The sequence below is a fragment of the Wolffia australiana genome, chromosome 1 (genome assembly GCF_029677425.1).
Source record: "Wolffia australiana isolate 7733 chromosome 1, ASM2967742v1".
In the NCBI taxonomy this organism is placed as follows: domain Eukaryota; kingdom Viridiplantae; phylum Streptophyta; class Magnoliopsida; order Alismatales; family Araceae; genus Wolffia; species Wolffia australiana.
This window is the reverse complement of record NC_135835.1, coordinates 25,400,207-25,420,036: the sequence shown is the minus strand read 5'-3', so window position 1 is coordinate 25,420,036 and position 19,830 is coordinate 25,400,207. Positions and strand designations below refer to the sequence as shown.

Sequence of the window (19,830 nt, the reverse complement as noted above, 5' to 3'; positions counted from 1 at the left end):
TGGAAATCAAAAGATGCATTGATGTGGCATGCAGTAGATGCGTTAACGCGCCACACATGTAATGTAATTTCAATACTTTTTAGTCTAATTCTGAGCAGGGAGATATGTCGCGTTCTGAGTCGTAGATCAAGGAAGAATCAGAAGTCAAATCCAATCATCTGATAATCCAGAAGGCTGGTAGAGCTGAAATTTTTAGGGTAGATTTGTCTTTTCCCCTATTTGTTTTCACATCCTCTGATCTATACAAGAGGTGAAAAAAACCGTAAAAAATTTCTTTGACCTTGAATCCTATGTTTACAAGCAATTGAAAGAGAATGAATTCAGAGATTCATCAAATGTTCATCCATGGCGTCTTGGGCGATTGGGGAGTAGCAACATACAAGAGGAGGAGCTTGTTTGCATCCAGAAAATGTAATGGGCCTAACCAAACGTATGACCTAATGTTAGTTTCACTACCTTATAATGTTTTGTTATGATCATAACTATTTAAGTTATATTCATCTTCTCCTCTCATCAGCTCATTATTTATCATATTCATTGTGTCTTAGCCATTCAATATTCATTTTCTTCATTGTCCCACCATCAGAAGATTTACATAACTATTTACAGTCCTTAATATATATTCACTTACCATTTCTCATCTCATTGTCATTTCTTCACTATGTTCCCTTTATTTTCCTCATTTTCTCTCTCATATCACAATCTCTTGCCTTTTATATTTCATATTAATCTTCTTAATCTTTATAAATACTACCTATCACCTTCTCACCTCACATTTTCCCCCTCTATCTATTCTTATCTTACCAATATATAACCTTACATTTTAGATTACCATCTAAATAGTATAAATTTCTAACGTCGTAACCTGTGGAGATGATTCTTATTCCGAACTATCTATATCTTCATTGAGTAAAGTTTTACTAAATATTATTCATTAAGGTAAAAAAACCAGCATAGAGTTACTAACAACCTTAATTTTGGGAAATTTCGTTGTTGAAAAGTAGGCCTTTCCTCTCATGTCCATAAGCTCATGTTCATGTAGATGTTCTTTAAAATCAATATTTGTGTGTATATTTCAGGGGGAATATTCACGGTAGTAGTAGGATTGGTATTTCGAGCACGTTCTTAGGTTTTTATGAGTAAATGTTATATTAATATCAATATGCATGCCTCGTAGGCTTCAAAGGTAAACCTCAAGGGCATTTCCTAGCGACTAGCAATGAGTAAGTGGGGGGGGGGGGGGTTGATTACTAAAACTAGTTTATGCCTTTGTTAATGAATCCAAATAAATAATACATGATTATTTGTTATTTATTAATGATGCATTGCATTACATGAAATTATAACCTAAGTCTTAGTTTATATTATTTTTCCGTATTTATTCACATTATGACACTAAACCCCATTACCTTCCTTGAAACCGGTGGTAAGGTTCGTGCAGCTTCTTGAGGTCATTTGAGTGCCAGGGCTTAGGTGGATTTAATAAACATTTGTGGAGAGGAGGAAGCCCAACAAAATGGACATTCAAGGCTCTATTAAAGCATGTCTAGGCGCCCATTTATATGGTCACATTGCACTACCTTTTGTGGAAGATCTGGCCCAAGTTTGTATCGGAAACCCATTTTCCAGATTTGGGACCAAGATGTGGATCTGAGGGCAAAATAAACTCATGCTGGCCCGCCATTCCCAGGGTATCAAATCACATGAGATCTGGAGCGCTCCCAAGGGAACTGTATAGTCTCATTTATCTTTATGAACTTCCGTCGCAGTGACTATCCTTGTTCAACAGCATTTACATAGGTCCATTCTTATTCAAGAACCACAGATCTATCCTGCTCAAGGATTCCAGAGTAGAACACCAATCGGCGAAACTGCCACTCAACAATCTGGCACCGTTATCTTGCCAGACCCCTCCACTACAGTGAACAGTGTTTCTTTCTCCATCTCCCTCATCTTTCTCCATGTTCTCCCAGTCACCCGAGTTTTGATCCAAACATAGACAAGCAAGCTCGGTTACAAGATTAATGGGTGTCATTTCGAATACTGTTTTTGTTCGTCCCTTTACAACGTATGATGAATACCCTATGCTTGACCCGTCAGACGTAAGATTTTGTTACAATACACGTATGAAAACAGCGCGCATTACACTTGAAAAAATGCAATGTTCTCGTATATATTTACGGGGATCTTTCATCGGCGATTTCAATTTTCCGATGCCCAGATCCCTCTGTTACCGCCGCGGGCTCCCTGCATGCCCAAGAATGGGGTACATTACTAACGCTGCCGCTGCTCACGGGTCGTCTCTGAACACCTTTAATATAAAGTCTCGAAACCGCCTTGAGTATTGCTTCGGATCGACTGCCGAGATCGACGTCGGATCATACTGGATCGACTTGTACGCGTGCTCTAACTTCTTGCTGATATCGTAGTCTTGAAGGATATCGATTATCCCGAAGAAGAGAACCACGTCGGAGATTTCACCTAGAAGCGGAGACCCGCCTTCGGTCCTTTGTGTCTGCTCCACTCTTGCCGGCATGTTGACGCCCAGCCGGATCGTCGCCCATCTGCCCACCAATTACCCAGTTCAGCAGCGCAGCAATAATCTTCTTTCAAGTTTTCCATTCTACTTCACAATTTACAAGAAACAAATTTCATAATCTATTGCGTCGATCTTTGAGAAGTTGCGAAAGTTTTCTGTAACATATTTTTATCTGGGTATTTCAAAAAGATTATATAAAACATGTTTTTATGATACTGTAAATACCCAAAGTTTGCGCTTTTTTGGCGCTGCGTTACCTTGTGGGGTCGCAGATGAACTGATCCAAATCAACCCTAGACAGCCGGGGCGTTGCTTCGCTGGCGCTCCCGAAGTCAGAAACCGCTGCCAAAGGCAAACAATCAGATTATATATACTTGGACTAAGGCAACCACTACTAGATTTGGATAATAAGTGGACTTATATGTAATATCATGTCATCGAAATCGAATATTTCCGACATTAAGTATCCAGAGCCAACTTATCTCATAAAAATGCAAAAGGCTTAAAGTATTGTTTTGCACATTTTTAATGTATACACGTTGATTTTTACTACAACAATAAATCAGCACTGCAGTTCTCCACAAAAAAATTATTTGTTGAAGGATTCCGAGTACAATAATAGTTACTGCACTCGAGTATGTGACTTTAGGCGATGATTAGTTTGAATATAGTTTTGTTTAACTGAGATCATCTGATAATTTTCTTTATTTCTATGCCTTTTTATAAATACATGGAAAATCATCACAAGATCATTAGATGACAATGTGGTGATTTCCGTTTATAAATATATACATATAGAGATAGATAAATAGATAGATAGATAGATAGGTAGATAGATAGATAGATAGATAGATAGGTAGATAGGTATATAGATAGGTAGGTAGATAGATAGGTAGGTAGATAGATAGGTAGGTAGATAGATAGATAGATAGATTGATAGATAGATAGAGAGAGAGAGAGAGTGAGTGAGTGAGTGTGTGTGAGAGAGAGAGATTAATAGATAGAAAGGAAGAGAGAATGATAGAGAGGAATGTAGGAGAGAGAGAATGAGAGGAATGAGAGAGAGAGTTAGAGAGAGAGAGAGAGAGTGAGTGAGTGAGTGTGTGTGTGAGAGAGAGATTAATAGATAGAAAGGAAGAGAGAGTGATAGAGAGGAATGTAGGAGAGAGAGAATGAGAGGAATGAGAGAGAGAGTTAGAGAGAGAGAGAGTGAGTGAGTGAGTGTGTGTGAGAGAGAGAGATTAATAGATAGAAAGGAAGAGAGAGTGATAGAGAGGAATGTAGGAGAGAGAGAATGAGAGGAATGAGAGAGAGAGTTAGAGAGAGAGAGAGAGAGAGAGAGAGAGAGAGAGAGAGAGAGAGAGAGAGAGAGAGAGAGAGAGAGAGAGAGAGAGTGGGAGAGAGAGAGCGAGAGAGAGAGAGAGAGAGAGAGAGAGAGAGAGAGAGAGAGAGAGAGAGAGAGAGAGAGAGAGTCAGAGAGTGCGAGAATAAGACAGAGAGTCAGAGAGCGCGAGAGTGAAATAGAGATGAAGATAGAGAGAGGCTAACTTTCGGCAGAGGCCCGGTCTCCAGAGGGGGTGATCACGGTGCCATCCCTGAAGTGCAAGCCCACAAGCAAACTGTAGTCCATGATCCTCTCCTGTTCGAGAAATTCGCAGTCCCGGTCCACCTGCCTGAGATAAACTCGGCTTCAGAAAGATCAGTCTACGGTCTGGAAAATCAACTTTGTGAAAAACGTTGCGGCCTACCTCTGGAATTCGAGGAACCAAGGCCTTTGAAGGCGGAACAAGAAGTTGAGGTCGAGGTCTTTAAGCGTGGTTGTCTCGTCGATTTGGTCTTCTGGCTTGTCGGTGGTTCTGCCGTGCGACGATCCCTTGAGATCGAACCTACGGTGAATAGGGTACTCGGAGCAGAAGAGGTTCCCCATTATGACAAATCGAACCTGCAGAAGAACGGGTGTGTTAATGTTATCGCTGCCGCAGGGAGAAGTATTAGGCTTTTACGGTACTGCGGTTTGACCTTCTTCTGCGTGGCGCCGGTTAGCTTCACGCAGTGGAGGCCGAAGAACTTGGTGACGAGCGTGTTCTCGAATGCCCTCACGTGGTTGTAGTAGGCGGGGAGCATCCTCAGAAGTACCTTAAAAAGATGATGACAGCGGTCGATAGTTTATTTATTTAAGGACCTGCCTTTCTTTCAATCAATCAGTCGTTATCTCTGCCTAGCTATTATTGAACGATCTCATCAATTCGATCAATCCAATCATCCGTCAATTATCAAACAGGAATTTCTATTTCTCTTTCTATCTTTTGATTTCTATTTCTACATATCTATCTGTCCATTCATTCACCGTTAAATCACGCAGCCGTTACTTGATATATCCATCTGTCTGCCTATTTATCTCTCTATCCTTGTATTTCTATCTATCTGTCATGAATGTGTGATTCAATTTATCAACCTATCCAACTATCCAGCTCTCTTTACATCAATCTGTCCATCTCTGCTTTTATATATTTATCGACTTGTCCATCAATAAATGAACTCGTCCATCAGTGTGCCTATCTATCTGTACCTCTTTCTATCGTTTTATCTATCTTTTTATCAATCTTTATTCTTTTTATCCAACAATCTAGGATTCTATGTATAGATCTATATATCTATCTATCTATCAATATGTATGTTTGACTTTGGATCCCATTAATCTTGAGTCAGTCTGTCTATCAACCTATCTATACAACTATGTAACTAAACTTCTATTTTTTCATCCACTTAATTAGGAAATCTCTCCGTTTGCCTTCCTATCTACATAACTAAACATCTATGTAGCTATCTATTTAGAAAAACCATTCATTCGGCAACTCTGACTTTCAGTTTATGGATCTATCAACCAGTCTAGGCATAATTCAGCCTATCTATTAATCTACCCCATTCATCTGTAAATTTCTTATATCTATCCACTAATCTATCCTTACATGCATTGGTCTACCTATTATAGATATCTATAAATAACGATATAGGTAGCTTAAGGAAGATACACTGATATCTATCGATATCGGCGATGTATCTATCAATCTACCTACACTTCAGAGGTCGGACTCACCTTGACTTCGGATTTCTTAACGGTCTTTATCATGTAGCGGTCGTCGTGGGTGAGGTAGAAGAAGCTGCCACTCTTGCCCGGCGAGGATAGCTCCCTCAGGGCGTCGTTGCCGCAGATGGAGATCATGTAATCCGCGGCGTCAATCTTGAAGAGCTTTCTCAGGGTCCTATTGATCGCGGGCAAGCCTCGTAAACGCTCAAGTTAGAAGAGTAATTATCGAAGATTTTTTTACACTGACCTGAATACGACGGGGCAGTAGTCCTTCCACTTGAACTCGCAGGACTGGTGCGGAGGAGTCTGCTTGGTGCCCTCAGGAGGAAACTTCGTCCATACTTTCTCCTTGGGGTCGAAGGCCGACGCTTTAAGATCGAATGTCGTCGCTGGAGCCGGCTTTCCGACTGAGTACCTGCCAAGTGGATCCGCTATGATATAAAAGCGGAAGAGAGATATATGTATACAGAGGGAGAGCCCTGTACACATATAAATATATATGTGCAGAGAGAGTTTGAGAGAGAGAGCGATGTATGTATAGAGATAGAGATAGAGATAGGAACAGATAGATAGAGATAGAGATAGAGATAGATATATAAATAGAGACAGAGATAGGGATAATGATCGAGATAGAGATAAAGATAGAGATAAAGATAGAGATAAAGATAGAGACAGAGACAGAGATTGAGATAGAGGCAGAGAAAGGCAGAGAGAAATGCGAGAGCAATGCGACAGAGACAGAGACATAGATAGAGATAAAGATAGAGATGGAGATAGGGATAGAAATAGAGATAGAGATAGAGATAGAGATAGAGATAGGGATTGAGATAGAGATAGGGATAGAGATAGAGATAGAGATAGAGATAGAGATGGAGATAGAGATAGAGATAGAGATAGAGATAGAGATAGAGATAGAGATAGAGATGGAGATGGAGATAGAGAATTGCGAGTGCGAGAGATTGTTAAAAGCTCAGAGACAGAGAGAATAAGAACGAAGGGCTAAAAGTTAAAGGAATAAAGTAAAAAGTAAAGAGAGGGATATGCATGAACCTATAATGAAGGTGCACAAATGTGAGAGAAAATAAATAAATGGAGAGAGACGGTGAAAAGTGAGTTCGGAGAAATGTGGGATGGATTATTACTGGGTGTGGAAGAAGACAGAATGAAATACAGAAAAAGGAGGGACAAAAGAAAAAGAGGGAGGCAAAGAATTTCAGGAGAAAAAAGGAACAAAGTGATACACGAAAGAGAACAAAAGAAGTTGAGACTTTGAGATAAGATAAAGGAGGGAGAAAGAAGAAACAAGGGGATAGACTGATCATTAGACTCGGATTCAGCGGTAGGGAGTGAAAGCGATGGACACAGAGAGAGACAAAGAGATGGAAAGAAACCAAGTATTAAAATCTAGCGAAAGACAAACAAAAGATAAAAAAAGGGGATCAAAAGATAAAGAGAGATACGAGTCGAAGGATGTACCGAATGCCAAGTTGGAGATTAAGCATGAGCTCGTAGTTCTTGTGGCCCTTGGAGATTGTCTCGCCCTGCTTTTTCACTTCCCTTGGAGCCCACTTCATCTCTCCACTAGCATTACTATCCCTAATGGGCGTCAACGGCGCGTCCCCCTCAGGCTGCTCCCACATACAAAGCCCATCAAGCCCCCCACCAAGAAAACTGCTACTACTCTCTCGCCGCCGAGGCCCGTTCGCCGCGCCACCGTCCGCCGCCTTGGCCGACCTCCACGCCTCCTGCTTGTTCATAAATTCCGTCTCAGTCCACGACCAATCCACCGTCTTCTGCGACGGCAGAATCCACATCTTTTCCCCAGGGGACGCTCTCCACTGTTCCATGTTAAGCTCCATCCCTCCTTTAGGCTCCCGTTCCGCCACGCCCGAGGCCGGAAAGAACACGCCTTTCTTCACCGTTCCGTCCCGGAACCAAACGCCCACGTAACGGCTCCCGTCCGGCCAACGATATATACCCTTTCTGCTCGGCACCCCGTCCTCAAAGTCCCCCGTAAACTCGTTCCCGTTAGCCCAGCACAGCCTTCCGCGCCCATGTACGAGCCCCCCCTTCCACCCGCCCGTGTACTCGTTGCAATTCCTCCATAAGTACCGCCCCTGCCCGTCCTGCGTGCCCGCGCGCCACTCGCCGTCGTAGAGGTCGCCGTTGGCGTAGCACTTCTTCCCGAAGCCGTGGTACTTATTCATGCACCAGGAGCCTCGATACGTTTCCCCCCCGGCGCCCGTGTACGTTCCGTTCCCGTCCATGAAGCCCGCTTTGAATTCCCCTTCGTAGGTTGCGCCCGAAGGCCAAGAGAACTTGCCTTTCCCCGTCGTCTTCCCGTTCTCCCACTCTCCTTCGTACATGCACCCGTCCGTCCAGAGGTACTTGCCGGCGCCGTGAGGGAGCTTCCCGCACCAGAATCCCGTGTAGAAGTCCCCGTTGGGGAGGAGGCGCTCGGCGTGGTAGCTCGGTTCATCCTGAGGAGCGTCTTCGCCGCTATCGTCCACGGCAAGGTCGGCGTCGTCTTCGGAGGGAACGACGGAAGACGGCGATAACATACCAAAGGTTCGCCGCCGCGACCCGGGTAGCTGCTGCTGCTGCTGTGTCTTCCTCACCGTCGATTCCCACATCATCGGCTGCTCCTCCCCCGATCCTACGGCCCCATTTGCGCAGACGAAGATGAAGATGATATTGGAGAGAGGGGAGGGAAGAAGACGACGCGGAAGCGCCAGCACGGCAAGAACAGTGGCGGAGGCGCTTTAAATCCGAATTTATTCTGCCGGGAGAGCGCCCGTCGTCTCTCACGCCGCCGCCATTACTCTTCAAGAGCCATCTCCCTCACCAGGAGGAAGGGAAGGAGGGGGGGTCAGAATACGAAGTCTCGCAGAGAGCCAGACGTCTAGGCGACGGAGAGAAGGAGAGAGAAAGAAAGAGAAAGCGGGTGCTTACCCGCATGGCGCGGCACCTGGTGTATTTTTGGGTCACCCTTTCTTTCTCTCTCCAAGGGTCTTGTCTCTCTGTGGATTTCTGAGGCTGGGGAGGTGGTGGCGCTCCGGTTCTTCCTCTTCCACGGCAACATTGGAGGAGAGAACGGGGGCGGCGGCTCCGTCTTTGGTGGAGGGGGCAAGGAAACCTACCAAGCCTCCAAATCTTCGTCTTCACCCGTTCTGCATGGGGCCTGAATATGGCTTTCCTAAAAACAATCTAAGGAAAAAAATATATGGTGATCCTAATTTACTCTCTGTAAGGAGAATGCTGACGACGGCAAGCCTATAAAAGCCCTCTTTGACCGTGTGAATGAGGGACCCCAGAATCTGCCCTTGTTCTCAGCTTTGGCCTCTTTTATTAAACAAAAAGCTTCCAGAGCGCTTTATTTATGACGTATTGTGCTTCAGCATGGGCGCGCGCGCGTAGTCTCTGCACGACAAAGCAAATAGATCCACAGCGGCACTGTTTCAAATAATCAGTGCAGTCTTTATCTAGAATCCCATTGAAAAGTTGTCTACCGTGAGGTGGCTAATCAACATTTGGGGTTTCTTGCAAGTGCTACCCAGACGAAGAACATGACAGCTCTGCGACTGCTTTCATATCAGGACGATGATAAGTTGATTTGCTGCAAATTTAACTGGAGAAACAAAAAAGGTTGAGCAATAACTTTGAGATTTACCTCGAAATCTCGCAGGAGTCATTTGAGTGGGCATTCCATTGAGAAAGAAACTAAAATAATAAGGGGTATGAACTATCTCAAAGAAAGACGCACGCCAAATCTGCGCTCCATTTCAAGTAATCGCAACAATAACTAGGCTCAATTAATTTGGACTTCTCCTTCCTCTTAAAAAATCAACAGCTTAGTCCGCCTAACCTCTGACCGTTCAGGACATCAGAGGAGAAAAACAAAAATACTCTTGGGCTGAAACCCAGATAGGAGTGAAGAAGTTATCGCTGGTTGGCTTAGCAAAATGAACATCCGAGGGCAAGAAACGACTACACGTCGTTCGACTTCTCAGGACTAAAAAATTGCCAATTTTCGACGGCGAAAAGCAAACGACGGTAAGGATGGCGGACCCACCAAGCCTAGTGCTTGCCTCTCGTTAGTGCCCTCTGCCGGCCGCATTCCTCCATTCTTCTTCCCTCTCTCCACCCACCCAAGCCTGTCGCTTTCATCGGTCCAACTTCCGCCGCCTGGGACTAAGATTATCATCAGATGATAGAGAGATGAACGACAGAGAAAAAGAGAGATGATTACATCGCGAGAGAGGTGTAGAGTTAATATAGAGTTAGAGAGAGAGAAAAAGATGGAGAGGAATTTACAAATAGAGAAAGAGATAGATAGAAAGAGATATAGAGGGGGGATAGAAAGTTTGGGTGAATTAGAGGGCTTGAGTGAGATTCGTATAGACAGAGAAAGAGATATAGAAGGGGGATAGAGAGAGATGTACAGTTAGACAGAGAAAGGGAGAGAGAGATGGAGAAAATAGAGAGATATGTACAGTTAGACAGAGAAAGTGAGAGAAAGATGGAGAAAATAAAGAGAGATGTACAGTTAGACAGAGAAAGGGAGAGAGATGGAGAAAATAGAAAAAGATAGAAAGAGAGAGAGTGAGAGAGAGAGAGAGTGAGAGAGAGTGAGTGAGTGAGAGAGCGTGAGAGAGAGAGAGAGAGTGAGGGAAAGAGAGAGTGAGTGAGAGAGAGAGAGAGTGAGTGAGAGAGAGAGAGAGTGAGAGAGACGATATAGAGATGGAAAGAGGACGAGCGAGATAGGGAGAAGTAGAGAGAGACAGGGAGAGAAAGAGAGAGATATAACTTAGATCACCTTAGTAGAAACGAAAGAGAGAGATATAACTTAGATCACTTTAATAGAAATATAGAGAGAGATATAGATATACAGAGAAAGAGAGATAGATGGGGGGAGAAAAGAGTGGGAGATAGGGATATATACAGGTATACAGAAAAAGGAAGAGAAAGATATACACAGAGAGAGAGAGAGAGAGAAAGAGAAAGAGAGAGAGAGAGAAAGAGAGAGAGAGAAAGAGAGAGACAGAGAGAAAAAGAGAGTGAAAGCGAGACAGAGAGAGAGAAAGAGAGAGACAGAGAGAGAAAGAGAGTGAAAGCGAGACAGAGAGAGAGAGAAAGAGAGAGACAGAGAGAGAATGAGAGTGAAAGCGAGACAGAGAGAGATAGAAAGAGAGAGACAGAGAGAGAAAGAGAGAGAAACAGAGAGAGACAGACAGAGAGAGAGAGCAACAAATAAAGAAAGAAAGAGAGAGAAAGACAGAGAGATGGAGAGGCAGAGGGAGACGGAGAGAGACAGAGATAGACATAAAGAGAGAGAGAGAGATAGACATAGAGAGAGACAGAGAAAGGGAGAGTCAGAGAGAGACAGAGAGAGAAAGAGAAAGAGAGACAGAGATAGACAGAAAGAGAGAGAGAGATAGATAGACATAGAGAGAGACAGAGAGAGGGAGAGTCAGAGAGAGAGACATACAGAGAAACAGAGATAGAGAGACAGACAGACAGAGACAGAGAAGTATAGTGAGAGACAGAGACAGAAACAGAGAGACAGAGATAGAGAGAGAGTATTCTTCATCTGAGAAAGGGACCTTAGCCACGTCGTGTAACGCTGGGGGAGTTACTGTGGGTCGGTCTTTCGCATGATCAAAGAAGAGTATTTTACTCCTGGTTGGAGGAAACGGGAATAAAGGGCCCAGAATGGGTTCATGTATTGGAGAAGAGCCAAGAGTACAGCGAGGACGCAGCAACTGGCGGGGATGCTAGCTGGCTTGCTGTAGACTGGTAGGATTGTTTGAAATGTCTCCAATCTGGCTCAAAAGAAAGGAAAAGCGCTGAATCGCTTACAGAATCTTTAAATATGTCCACAGGAGTTCGGATCGGAAGATTTCCTCAGCGTGATAAAAGTATCATCTAATTTTGTATTTTCCCTTGTAATTTACGGACGATTCGTGTAATTTATTGAAGAGGAAAATAAATTCCATGGTCTTCAATAATGATGTTGGACAACGGAATTCAATATCCGCTATTATGTCGTACGAGGTATATTATGTTTTGATAGAAATTTAGAAGAACTAGAGTGATCCGACCAGGGGATAGTTATTTGTCGGTGAGACAAGATACCAGCAGCACTACGAAGTGAGACTACCTCATCACGCGCTAGAATATCATCTCAAGTTATGGAAAATTTGGGCGTCTTTGAATATCATATCTCAAGTAAGAGGACAATGCATTCATATAGACCCATGTTTCAAGAACCCTCTACGATAACACACGAGCTACAAATATTTCGTTATCTAAATTAAGAATGTATTTGGTCGCAGGTAGACCGCCCTAATTTGATGTTTGCTTACTGTACCTTTAACATAGAGAAACCATATTATCATTTGGATTCCGTGCACGGATATAATAGTACTATGCCCAGCTCTATACTGAATTTGGGCTGATTGCTTTCAATAATAGTCAATTCTTCACGAGCCTTTGAATTACAGTCTAGCCCTATTCAAATTATTAAAACACATGTTTTAAACTAACAAACCGCAATATCCCATGTAAATAGTCAAATTGGGAATATTCATTCTTATCTCACTACAATCTTAAACAAGAATAACATACAATAAAAATCGTACCTCATTTTTTACCTTTAGAGGTATTCTCGATCTGTGTGGGAATGTAATCTGAGACTAGCTGATCTTCTAACTGAAAATGTATACTCATCTATTCAGTGATATTACCGAAAATGCAAAAAAATCACAGATATTACGCTTCATTAAAAGAAAGGTATTCTGTAAATTAAAAAATAAATTTAGCTTAGTTTTTTCAATGTTATGTAAAACTAATGATACAATTTTCTCACTCATCCCTAATATACATAAAGTTTTAAAATTTTTTATTCCTTTTGGGAGTGGAGAGAGCACCTACATTTACCAACTCTATTTAGAGTTTTTCTGCTTAGATGACATTTGTGCACTGTAATACCTGGAGGTTGATCTCCAAATATATTCAAGAGCTGTAGCTCAAGACTGGAACATAATGAGTCTACCAATGTGCCCAATGCTGAGTACATGCCAAATAATCAAGCATTGAGCATAACAGAGTATGAAGAATGACACAACACAGTCATGTATGAGGAAATAAGTCATTCATGCTCATGTAATTGTCCCACCAAGCAGTGAAGTTAAATAATAATGATTACATGTGAAACTGTAATAATTTTATGGCTAATGGCGTATCCAACAATAAAAAGGTCAAACTTAAGTAATATAATACCTTTATATAAAATGATGATTGAGTTTAAAGTGTTTAGCTCATACATTTAGAGCACTAAATTAATTATTTTTAGATGAATACATAATTTTATTATTCTGAATTGTGCCAGATAAATTTAAATATCATCCTTATATCTATCATATTGTTTAGTGTCCTAATGACCAAGAGTAAGTAGATCTTCCTTTGAGGCGTGAAACACTTTCTTCAAAGAACTTCAATGTCTGATGCCAAGTCAACATGATTTCCAAGGGGAAATACTCTTTGTTATGTAATATTTATTTAAATAAAATTTTTACATTACCACTGCTGGGATTTTCTGGGATTTGATTGACCATTCAAGCCGATTTAGCGACTTTACAGTGTTTATTAGGCCAGCCTCTAGACATCCACATGATAAATGGTATGATGAATCTCCCCTTGAACTTCTTGAGCTTTCGTTGAGGATCGTGCAGATATTCTGAGAGTCTAATCACACCAATGTGAGGGGTAAAGTGGGTATGATAGAAGACAAGGGGTTGCCCAGATTTATCTGGCATGGACACCTAAAATGGGTGCCCCTTGTTTTATCTATTTTTGGAATTTCTTAAAAGCCCTTACAATACAAGTATACCCGTAAAAGTCCATATATCTTGTGTTTGTTGTCTTCTAGGCTCATATATTAATATTGTTACTAACATTCATGGCACAATAATATTTAATGTACCAAACTTATTAAATAAATATATCAATATAAATATTTATTAATCAAGGATCAATTTAACTCAACTTAGAGGTTAAGTTTTCAGCCCATGAGGTGCCAAGCTACAACCCTTTGTATATAAGTAAATAGATTATCTTATGGAACATTTTCTGTCATTGGTTACCATATATACAAAATCTTTAATCCACATGAGACTCCCCGATGACTTAGGGAATCAATCCTTACTTTGTCATTTCAAATAGTAATGATGTGTAATATGGATCATCGAATAATATATTCTTCAATATATCAACTACCTTTGCCAGGGATTTAATGTATCTTCTTCCTTGAGTCATTCACCTCTTATATTGACGGTGGGCGATCCCATCTTGACCACTCAATCAACTTTATGTACTTCTCACTATGTTGAGCCATGTCATGTTTCAATCCATCATTATTACTCATAAGTCAAATCAAAACATATCCATCCATAAGATACTTTTGTTGTCTAAGGTCAAAAGAACCACTTATATGACGATGACTTGAATCAACCTGACCATAGGTATCAATTTAGGGACTCGTTTATTAGGGAGCACCAACTGTTTTTTGAAAGTGTCATTACACTGATGGTCACATGATCAGCCATACTTTATCATACAGTGAATATTAGATAATATTATTATTAAGCATAACTTATATAGTTTGATGTTTACCTTGAGTATCCTTGTGATTGGAATATTTGGAATACACCTAAAGACTATATATTACTGTATTATTATCACGCCATAATTCAATGCCATATCATGTATTCAGGAATTTCTTTGTAAAAGTCACATGAGAATGACAATGAAAAACAATTTATGCCAACTGAAACAAGAAATATATGTGATTAGCTTGATGACCATATAATATCCATCAACATGATGCTAAACAAATGTTGGCTTAAATTTATGACTAAAACCTTCAAAGACGTTAAATATCCTTTTGATTTTTACAAAAATGAAATGATATTCTGAATGTTCTTTAAGATCCAAAAAGTACTAATTGGTACTATAATCTTCATAAATAACTTATGAATTTTAATCAATAACATGATGCCAAAACTAGGTTATCTAGAACTATGATATAAAAATGACAGTGAAGTATTTATTGCACATTATCTGATATCATTGATGTATATATATATTGATGTATTATATTGATTTAAATAATACATTTTGTCATCTATTTTATACATAAGTATTTAAATTTTTATAAACAAATAACTTTCAGCTCTAAATCATTTTTGCATAATCAAGAGATCATTTGACTAATCCATAATTTATTTCTTAGGTTTATTTTTGACAAAAAGATTGGTGTAGAAGATCAGTAGACCAGCCTAGCAGAACATCAATCGTGAGACTGACCTAGTGGTTTGTAGGAGCAGGCTGGTGGGTCAGAGCTGTAGAAGTATATTTATACCCACGATAGTACTTTCAAAGCATGTGCTAACAGGGTAAGAATTTAATGGACCTTTATACACTTATTGATGGATATTATGTGACCGTCAAGCCAATCACAACACCAAGTTTATTTAAGTTCATTATTATTCTAGTGCAATGTTTATAATGACGTCTATGAATACGTACAATGACATAGTGAATCATGACAAGATCATAATACAGGGATCACTAGTTTTTAAACATGTATTCTAAATATTCCTATTTGATGGATAGATGGATATTGAATTATCCGTATAGAATAGCACTAACTAAACCTACTTATACGATAAGTATAGATGATCATGTGGCTATTAGTTTGGTGACACTAAGGACAGACAATGGGTGCTCTTTGGAGAAAGAGTTCATTGAATTGATATGTATGAACTTCTGAATGGTATTATACCTAAACGTTAAACATGTTGATTCATGTCACGGTTGACGGTTGTATAAGTAGTCCACTAACCCGAGACACCATGAAAATCTCATGAATGGATGACTACATTTTGACTACGACTTACAAGCCTCTAATCCTGAGATTCAAACAAGTTATAGCTCAGACGTAGTAAGCAGCTCACGGAGGTGACTGAGTGGGCAAGACGGGATCATCCGCCCTTGGTATAAGAGGAGATTGACTCAAGGAAGACGATGCAGAAAATCCCTGGCATGGCAGTGAAAATATTTGAGAAGCCGTTCAACATTGATCCCTGTTACACATCAGTACTAATTGAATGACGGATTAGGGTTTGACGATAAACCATACCCTAAGTCGTTCGAGAGCTTTGCGTGGATGATTAATTGTACATATACAATAACCGATGATTGTAATGTTCCATGAGAGAGTTCAAACATTGCTCGGTATCTTCTTGAGAACAAGGTGTAGCTTGGCAACCCACGGACTAGAAACTTAACCTATTGACATAACACGGCCGTCGAGATTGTTCAGATTGTATTACACAACAACAGATCGGTCACAAAACAAAAAATGAAGATGCGAAATGATGCGTAAGTTTAAGAAATAACGAGTAAGTATGTCAATCATCAGATGATGCGAGATACAGCTCAAGTGGACGACATGTGACGGGTTTTGACACGACCAAGCTCCCACTAATCTGGGTGTTCAACTCGAGGCTGATGAGGTAGGGAACATTACCGTCCATGAATGTTCGCACTGTCGACGAGTATGAACTGATCAAGTACCATCAAAGAAAATTAACCAACACTGTAATCGGTGGCTAATCTTAGAGTTCACGTTTAATCTCACTGGTGGCGATGAGCATTTGAAGACCGGTAGTGAGATGGATAATGATACTGTAAAGAGGAAGGGGAGTGAATAGGACCTGGAATCCATGTGTGATTGATGAGGGGCTGACTACGTGCGACAAATGATTTCTTCCGTAGAGAATTTCAGACGATGAACAACGATCAAGGAAGAGGACCTCGAGATAAAATGGCAATCGAGTAGGTACGACGATGACCTTTGGGTGTGGTCAACAGTTTTAATCACAACCGTCGCATTCCAACATTAAGTTCGCAAGGCGAATCCGACGCCCAGTATTCTTCCGCTTAGTTTGGGCGGCGGAGAATGCGAGCAATCAGATTATTTCATCCGATAAGAAGAAGAGGGAATGAAATCGAAGTCGATCATGCTCTAGGAGTATCATGCGGGGGATTGTGTTCCACTGGCCAAGCTTTTGATTTCTTCAACAGGGTGAGGCCTTCGGTGTCCCGGATGGTTCAAAAAATCATAATTGACGAATCGTAGATCTATCCGATAGTGTGAATGACCAAGCAGAATGATTCTGACTGACTGTCAAGTGGGGATATATCAATTGGTCGGCTTCCTTCAAACGTCAACACAGATGACTGTAGATCGACGATAATGAGAGTCAGAACCTCCCTCCGTCGTCATCAAATAGGAAGATAGATAGAACGAGGGCGATGAGACTCAGAATATTCTCTATCGGACTTCAAACGTGGAGGATAGTAGAATGACGGCAATAGGAAATCAGAATTCCCAACGTCAAATATCATACATAGAGCAGGGAGACTTCTTCTTGGACCCGAAGGGGGTGGTAAAATTGCCGCCATGTTGCAATAATCGATGAATTTCTTCCTTTCAACAACAATACCTATCGATCCTCTTTGATGATTTTCTTCTTCTTTCAGAAAAAAAGAAAACTAGCACATTGAAACAATAACTGCCAAAATAGAACTTCAGATATGGATTTCTTCAATTGACCAAGACTGTCCTTCCACACCCACCCCTCCCCCTTCTTTTTAGAGAGGGAGTGGCAATTGTGGAAGACTCGATTCGGCCCCTTTTAAAGGGAAAGCCTATTGGGCTTCCCCTTAAAAGGGCTCTTTAGGGGGAGACGAAGCCCAACATGGATTTCCTCCACCTAAAGATGACAATGAAGCATAATTAAAATAAAACCCATGCAGGAGGCCGGTACTCACATAGGAGGGGTCTCCAATCAATACAAGGATGATGAAAAAGAAAATTACATAAAGACACACAACAAAAATCGAGAAGATGACGCCGCTTCTCAAACCTGATAGTGGAACTATAGATTCTTCACATCCGCTGGAGCTCCACGACGCGGCTGGTGATGGGTTGGGGCTCGATCAATGGAATGGTCCTCCATCATCCTCCCAAGGTGGTAAGAACTGGGCTCCGACGAGTTAAAGCGAATGATATCTTCAATAGGTAAGACGAGCTCTAGTCGTAGCCGAAGAAGTTCCGCCTCTGAGATCCACGTGTCGTCAGAGGATGGTGGATTCTGCCAGTGCATTAGGAACTTGTGGTCTATCCACTCTCCTATAGTGTTAACTACCTCCTCTAGTACCGACTCGACATGCTCATGCCTCATGGGGTATAGGACGGGAGGGGGTAGATGGCTTTTCTCGAGGGGCTGTGAGGGTCAATGACAGGTCGCATAGGTTGGTACAGGACCAGATCGCTAACATTGAAGGTGGGATAGATCCCCCAATATGGCGAGATACCCACTTCGTAGGCGTCTCACTGACCACACGGATTATCGGGAAAGGCCCGGTACTACGAGCATAAAGCTTCGTAGGGACCCCATCAGAGTTGTCTCTCGTGCCTCAACGTGACCATGACAAGATCCCCTTAGCGTATGTAGTTAACTGACCTACGACCCACATCAGTGGCGACTTTGTACTTCTCATTTTGCATGACGATGCGAGAATGAATGTCATGATGCATGTCCCTAATACGCTGTGCAAATGTAATGCCATCCTCATAAGCTCTAGAATGCTTTTCTACTCCGGTAAAGACTAAAGGCTTACGAGGTATCTAGACATAAAAAATCTCAAATGGGGTGCGACCGGTGGTACGGTTCACCGAAGAATTAAATGCAAACTCAGCATGGGGTAGGACACGATCCCAAGTGGAGAGGTTGTCCCCCACAATCAAATGAAGTAAATTCCCTAAGCTACGGTTGACTACCTCCGTCTGCCCATCCATTTGCAGGTGATAGGCCGTGGAAAATTTTAGCTTCATTCCCATCAAGACCCATAGGGTCTTCCAGAAATAGCTAGTGAATCACACATCGCGATCCGACACAATTGATTGTGGCACTCCATGCAAGCTGACAATCTCGTCAAAAAATAAACGTGCTAACCGCGATGCGTCGGTGGTCTTCAAACATAGTTTAAAGTGGGCCATCTTAGAGAATCGATCTACTACGACCATAATATAATCATGTCATTTGGCGGTCTTCGGTAGTCTGAGAACAAAGTTGAAACTAACGTCATCCTATGGACGCGTTGGTATGGGTAAGGGCGTATAGAGCCTTGCATTCTGCTTCGTCATCTTGGCCTTCGAGCAAATCAAGCAACGGGAGACAGTCTTCCCAACATCCCTCTTCAGCGATGGCCAGTAGAACTGATATTTTAACGATTGGATGGTGTTGTTGACACCGAAGTGTCTGCTCAGACCACCTGTGTGTCCCTAGATAAGGAAATCCCTTAACGATGTTCGAGGGATGTATAACCTCTTTCCATGGAAGAGGTAGCCGTCGGAAATATAATAATTACGGTGTTTAGAATTCCTACTACCGTTAACGGAATTTATAATATTTCCAAAGTCAGAACAGTCCTCGTAGTCTTGTGGGATTTGATCAAATCCCCAAACTCGTGTCTTCATCATGTTTAGGACGACTTGTCTCCGTCTGAGAGCATCAACTATGGCATTGTCCTTCCCTTTCTTATGCAGATCACGAACGTGTAGTCCTGTAGGTAAGCGATCCAACGGGCATGACGATCGCTGACCTTCTTCTGGTCATGCAAGTGCCAGAGGGCACTATGGTTTGAGTAGAGCACAAATTCCTTTGGAAGTAGATAATGTTGCTAGTGTCGAAGCGACTAGACTAGGGCATAAAATTTGTGATTGTAGTTATCATATCGACGCCTCGTATCATTCAAATTTTTGCTCAAGTATTCAATCAGGTGTCCATCCTAGCTAAGGACGCCACCCATTTTGAATCGTCATGAGCAACTTTAAATAACTTGTTGAAGTCGGGAGTCGTAGGGCGTGTGCGTTGGTCATGCAGCGTTTGATGTCTTTGTATGCCTTGTCAGCCGCTTTTGTCCACTCAAACTTATTGAGTCTGACAAGGCCGATGATAGGGGCGGTAACGCCACTAAATCTTGAAACAAATCTCTTTTAAAAAACTGCCAAGCCCATGAAACTACGTGCGTCATGAATGTCTTTGAGATTAGGCCATGACGTGATGGCCTC

General features: G+C 41.7%; 1 protein-coding gene across 2 annotated transcripts; it reads right to left on the bottom strand.

Moving 5' to 3' along the window:
- Nucleotides 1-2,013: 2,013 nt before the first annotated feature.
- Nucleotides 2,014-8,805, bottom strand: LOC144712364 (phosphatidylinositol 4-phosphate 5-kinase 4-like). 2 transcript variants are annotated; one of them, XM_078586631.1, is made up of 9 exons: nucleotides 8,580-8,805; nucleotides 7,104-8,450; nucleotides 5,875-6,042; nucleotides 5,637-5,802; nucleotides 4,559-4,675; nucleotides 4,288-4,481; nucleotides 4,088-4,212; nucleotides 2,797-2,881; nucleotides 2,014-2,564 (listed from the first exon to the last, which is right to left on the bottom strand). In XM_078586631.1, exons 2-9 carry the CDS (start codon nucleotides 8,261-8,263, stop codon nucleotides 2,291-2,293), a joined length of 2,289 nt encoding a protein of 762 aa, XP_078442757.1. In that variant the 5' UTR covers nucleotides 8,264-8,450; nucleotides 8,580-8,805; the 3' UTR covers nucleotides 2,014-2,290. The 2 variants fall into 2 exon arrangements, with proteins under 2 accessions (XP_078442757.1, XP_078442751.1); XM_078586625.1 differs by having other exon boundaries at nucleotides 7,104-8,805.
- Nucleotides 8,806-19,830: the final 11,025 nt, after the last annotated feature.